The sequence below is a fragment of the Ictalurus furcatus genome, chromosome 5 (assembly GCF_023375685.1).
Source record: "Ictalurus furcatus strain D&B chromosome 5, Billie_1.0, whole genome shotgun sequence".
NCBI lineage: Eukaryota > Metazoa > Chordata > Actinopteri > Siluriformes > Ictaluridae > Ictalurus > Ictalurus furcatus.
The window spans coordinates 26067913-26073912 of record NC_071259.1 but is presented as its reverse complement, the minus strand read 5'-3'; the positions used below and the strand labels follow the sequence as shown (position 1 = coordinate 26073912).

The window sequence follows — 6000 nt, the reverse complement described above, 5'->3', positions numbered from 1 at the left end:
TAGCGAAGATTTGCATAAAAGTACAAAACCGACTTGTCAGGTTATAGAGGTGACTCAGACACTGAGTGTTTTTGTTAAGTGACTATAACTCATGGTTATTTAGTAACTGATATCTTTACTCATGTACTTCTCAAATCTGACACTGTATCTGTTGTCCTCATCGGTGTGCGTGTGATATTTTATATCTTGGTGGGGATCAAATGTTCCCACAAGGAAAGGAATATCTGACAGTTTTGAGTTTATGGAGACATTTGTCTGATATCCCCCAGAAAAACTCAATCAAAAACTACTGCTTTTATTTGAAAACAACAACAAATAAACAAACAAACCTAAAAGGGCCAAATGGTTTCCTTTTGGTTACTGAGAGTTAGAGTTAGATGATTTAGATGTAGAATATCATTAATTAGCTGCATTAATAATTTTATCAGTGGAAGGTCCTCATAAAGATAATAAGACAGATGTGTCTGTGCGCGTGCGTGTGTGCGTGCGTTCATGTGCGTGTGTGTGTGAGAAAAACAGGTTTAAAAGGACCATTTTTATTTGGACAAAACAGTTTTAGTAGGATTGCTCACATAATAAGCACTTCATACTGAACATCCTACAAGGAAACAAGCCAAAGATCCCAGTTGCCATGTACAATAGGACCATGTACAATTTATTATTGGGGAAAGCTGCTTTAAATTAGTCTATAAAGATATTGGTTATCTAGTTATTGCTGTTATTTTCCCTTTCTATTACTTCTCTTTCTGGTCACTAGGGCAACATTATACAAAAAATGATCACACAAAATTCAGATAACATGTTGTTGTTATATATCATAGGGGGAAAAAGACATCTTTATTTCTACTTTATTGCAACATAAGTAACATCATGATATACCACTATTGGCATGAACTTCATGTGATTTTAAGTAAAGTTTACTTAAGGACAAGATCTGCAGCATTCACTTTCATATTCTTCATTTACCCCTCTCTCTCTCTCTCTCTCTCTCTCTCTCTCTCTCTCTGTCTCTCTCTCTCTCTCGCTCTCTCTCTCTCACTCACACACACCCACACCCACCATCTATAGATCCAGTATAATTGGAAGTCGTTGTGCTCTCTCACCACATTTTCTCTGGACCATTGTGCGTTTTTTTACATATCAAAACTCATAACTCATTGTCTCTGTGATTGCCAGCCATGACTGTGTTTAAGAGTGTGCACATTTGTGTTAGCTGGCATCTTTATACACACTTCACAATTCTCAACAAATTGAGATTGCATGCATGAAAGATTGAGTGATAGAAAGAAAAAGAGAGAACAAATGAATGAATGCCTGTTCTGGCCTTGGCATTAAGAGCATGAGCGTAAGCCCAGTTTTTGCCTTTTTCATGACCCAAGTGAAAACTGATCCGAAAATTGGTATTCTGACTCAGACACTTGATATACACACCACCCAACCCAAATGTACACAGAGGTTCAACCAAATCTACTTATAAATCCACAAAACAGTTTATTGTACAAAGCAGTTCTACCTCAATGACGTCGGAGAATTCCAGTGTTGGGGAGCAGCTGAGTTGCAGATCGACCCACTTTTTCAAATGATTTCAACTTTGAAGTAATGAAAGTTTTCTTTTACCCAAGCAGTGATGTGGTTTGGTCAAAGCTGAGTGTGCTGTTTTGTTATTATGTTTAATATCAATTACAGATGAGAAACGTTACTCTTACAGTGGCTCAGTATGATCGTTACACATTTTTGATATAGTTACAGGATGAAATTTTTGACTAAATATGATGAATCTAATAGCCAGGTGAAAATGTCTACAAGCTCATGTACTGTACATACTCTTAAAGATGTTCTAGTTGAAAAAACTTCCGTTAAAGGGTTCTACAGAGCCTTGAAGGGATTCCCACAAAACGACAAGCTGAAGAATACATAAGGAGTCTAGATTTAACCTTTATTTATTTATTTATTTATTTATTACAGAACAGGCAGGTGTATACTCTCCTCCAAGTGTGTTTAGCTCTCTTATAATACAGTGATTGGACCATGTCTCACCATGTCCCATGTCTCAGTGTATGTTATCCCTCCCCCTTCCAGCTTGTTACCTGTTGCTTGAAAGGTGAGAACTAACTAGCAGGCGGGAATTAGCAATGACAAAACCAAGAAGGTGTGGAGTTCCCAAAAACACATCAGTAGGTGGATCGGTGACTGTAAATTGTAAATGGATTGGTGTCTTATCCAGGATATACTCCCACCTTGTACCCATTGTTCTCTGGATAGACTCCAGATTGACCCTAACCTTGACCATGAAGATGAACGAATGAATAAACTGAGAGAAAATTGTGGAACAACTTCAGGAAATGCAGCTGATAAGTACTCAACATAGGTGAGATGTTTGTTAAGAGCATTAGAAAGGTTGCTCCTTCATAAAGCTGGACGATCACAGTGCCTTATGGTTAGTGTAAAGAATCTGAAATATAGCTTTTGAATGTCTTTACTGTTGTTTTAAAGTGTAAAAATAGTACAAATGAAGCCTCCTTTTATAAGCAGGTGAAGAAACACTTTCCACTGGTACTGTAGATGTGCAATGCAACAGTTAACTGCTTAGATTCAAATATTCATAAATTCATAAAATTCATAACAGTAGCCTGCACCTGGGTGAGGGGATCCTGCCTAACCTCTGTTACAGTAGGTAAAGGGTTCAGTTGCTGGCCCTGCTGTCGTCATGAAGCTAGATGTTATCATGTACATCATGCGTGGTTGAAATCAGTTCTGTTTTGTTTTGCTTGAAGTGCTCCTATACCAAACAGTTCATGTCCGGTTAAGTAGAAAATGAATTTTGAGTTGTCTCTCCTTGTTTAGTCAAGTCCATTCTAAAGCAGTTCCCAATGCCAGGAACCATCAAGCAAAACATCAAGTAAGAGTTTCCACATATATGTGCATATTGCAAGTCTCTTAATATTTAAAGGAGAGTCCTTCAACAGCAAGGATTTGCCTAAGTATTTAACCACCTAGAAAAGGTCATTGTAGGACTATTTTTTGTCCATTTGTAATGACTGAAGAAAATGTTCACAGCAAATATACAGCTTTTGTTTGTAAAGGAAGTGAAAATAAATACAAAGATAAATAAGAACAAAGGGGAAAAAACATTCAGAACAATACATTTAGATGCAGCTAATATGCAATAACTGTCAAATTTGTGCTTCAAAGCCAGCAGTCTTTTTTAAACATAGAGCTTTTACAGGTGCTCCAGAAATAATGGAGGCTTTTTTTCTATTTACACAAACTACAAGAATGTCTGAGACACGTTGTATGTTTGTAAGGGGTTTCAGCTCTGCAAGGCTCTTGACCATAATCAGGATATGTCCATGTGACTGTTGGCTTCGAGATCATCCCTCATAAAAGCCATGCCCCTTGTCATTCATAAATCGCTGCTTAGAAACAGTCCTCTCATTGAGCTTATCATTATTATTATTATTATTATTATTATTAACAAAACAATATTGTCACCAGTCTGTGTATGTTGATGTATATGCGAGTTCATGCTTAAGATTGTGAAGGTGCTTACTATTCAGTTTCGTATTGTATTTATGGTATTGTTGGTAGAGTTTCTTTTGTGTACAGTACGAACATTACTAGGTGCTTCTCGGAGACCTTAAGGCAGAGCTCCCCATTTTGCTTCTGTTCTTTCTGCCTTTCCCCCGCTCCTTCTCTCCCCGCTCTCCTCCAGGCTTCTTTCTGTCTCCTCTCTTTCTCTCTTGTGCCTGCTGCTTTTCCCTGGACTTTTTGTGATCATGATGCTGTTTGCCCAGTTCTTTGCAGTAGTGCTCCAAGTCACTGTGGCGAATCAGAGTCAACGCATCCTGGTGTAAGGGCTGGGTGGAGTCTGCGATAGCGGGCTGGCTGGGATGCCACACACTCAATCGAATCGTTACGGCCGTCCAACGGAAGTCATGCTCCTCAAGCTGACAGTGATAAATCCCACCGTGGTTAAGCTCCGCCCTTGGAATGAGAATGCCCCTGTCAATCACTACCAGCTGATCCCTTGAGGTCACCTGAATAAGAGAAGGAGATATTGTTTATGTGTATTTATGCATGTGTATTATGTCTGCCTAGATGTATAGAGTTGAGGCCAAATGTTTACATGCACCTAGGCTAAACATATTCAATCTCAGTTTTTACACAATTTCACATGATCAAAAATGGACATATATTCTCTTCCCCTTCTATTACATCTGATGCTACATTTGATGCTACCATATATTTCTTTTGGCAAGTCCATTAGGGCATCTACTATGTTCACATCAGAGGGAATTTTAAAACAGTCAATTAAAGACAGATTTATTTCAGCTTTAATTCCCTAAAGTACCATAGGCATCTGTACAAACAATTGAATGCAAATATAAAAATCTTGTGACCACACATACACCTGCATCATTCAAGAAACAGACACAAAATAGCTCCCAGGAATGAATGAACATTGTTCCGAAAGGTTCAACTGAACCCACAAAACACCAACAAAGGAACTGGTGAAGGACTTGGAGGCATCAGCTGCCAAAGTACGTACATCCACTATCTCCATGCTCTGAAAGACTGTTGCATAAGGAAGAAGCCCTTACTCTAAGACCAGCATTAAAAAAAACATTCTGAGGTTTGCAAGTGATTACTAGCCTTTTGGAGGAGTGTTCTCTGGTCAGATGAAACAAAAATTGAATTGTTATAATGGCCATAATGATGAGCCTATGTATGAAGGAAAAAGGGTGAGGCTTTTAATCTGAAGAACACCATCCCAACTGTAAAGCACGGGAGTGGCAGCATTGTGTTGTGGGGCGGTTTTCTGGAATGAGGACTAGTGCACTTCATGTCATCATGAAGAAGGAAGATTATCTAGAAATATTGAAGGAACACCTCAAGAAATCAAACAGAAAGTTAAAACTTAGTCACAACTGGGTCCAGGCCTAAGCATACCGCAAAGGTTTTAATATTAATTAGTATTGGAGTGGTCATTACAAAGCCCTGACCTGAATCCCATAGAAAATTTGTAAACTGAACTAAAAAATGTTTTTTGTAAACTCTTTACTCACTGAATATGTGATATAGTAAATTTAAAAAACTACAATAAATCCGTCTTTTAGCTATTATTTTGAAATGACCTGTTACAGAGATAAAGTATATACCATGTTTGACTTAACACGATAAAAGTTGTTGTATGTAAGCACTTGCCCTCAACTGTATGCATGTACATGTATGGGTTGTGTTTGTACCTCGTATTGTTCCAGACTGTTCTCTCCGATCTGTTTAAACCAGGTAATTTTGGCATGGTGTGAATTAGGCAGACACTCCAAGTAGGTACTGTTCCCTACAGCCACCACTATTTCCTTCTCCTCTGACTGCACCTCTAGACCAGCTATGCAGACAGACATGAAAATGAATAAATCTGTAATTATATATGTGTATATATATATACAGAAAGAGAGAGAGAGAGAGAGACAGAGACAGAGACAGAGAGAGAGAGAATCATACAAACCATTATATTATAATTTATGAGAGTCAAAACAATACTGGAATAGTATCACAGTTATAATCTTGTGTTATAATACCAGATGTAGGTTGTACGTTTGAACTTTTATTATTTCATTATTGACCACTTAGTTTATTACATATGACAGTCTAATAACTTGTTGTGCCTGCTTTGGCTTTCAGAACAGCATGGATATGACTGGGCATGGATTCTCCATAACGATTGATGGTTTGTGCAGGAATATTATAACATGTGGATGTGATTGCTTTGCACAGTCACAGTGTGTTTCGGCAAACAGCCCTGTCCATCTCATTCCAAAGACTGACAGTCTGTTCAAGAGACCGGAAGTGTCCATCTTACACATGATAATCACTTACCATGCAACAATGTTCTGATAGCCAGTGCTGTATGAACACTATTTAGTAGGTATTAGCAGTATCCTATGTGCTATGTGCCCTATGACTTATATTCCTCATACAAAAATTCTGAAGCTTCCA

General features: G+C 38.1%; 1 protein-coding gene across 1 annotated transcript in view; it reads right to left on the bottom strand.

The window, feature by feature from the left end:
* Positions 1 to 1977: 1977 nt before the first annotated feature.
* The window catches only part of sema3h (sema domain, immunoglobulin domain (Ig), short basic domain, secreted, (semaphorin) 3H), a 29433-nt gene continuing 25410 nt past the window's right edge, over positions 1978 to 6000 (bottom strand). The window contains exons 16-17 of the mRNA XM_053625423.1: positions 5247 to 5389; positions 1978 to 4037 (exon numbers count right to left, since the gene is read on the bottom strand). Coding sequence (XP_053481398.1) covers positions 3618 to 4037; positions 5247 to 5389 — 563 coding nt within the window. The 3' untranslated portion in view covers positions 1978 to 3617. The remainder of the gene's footprint in view (positions 4038 to 5246; positions 5390 to 6000) is intronic.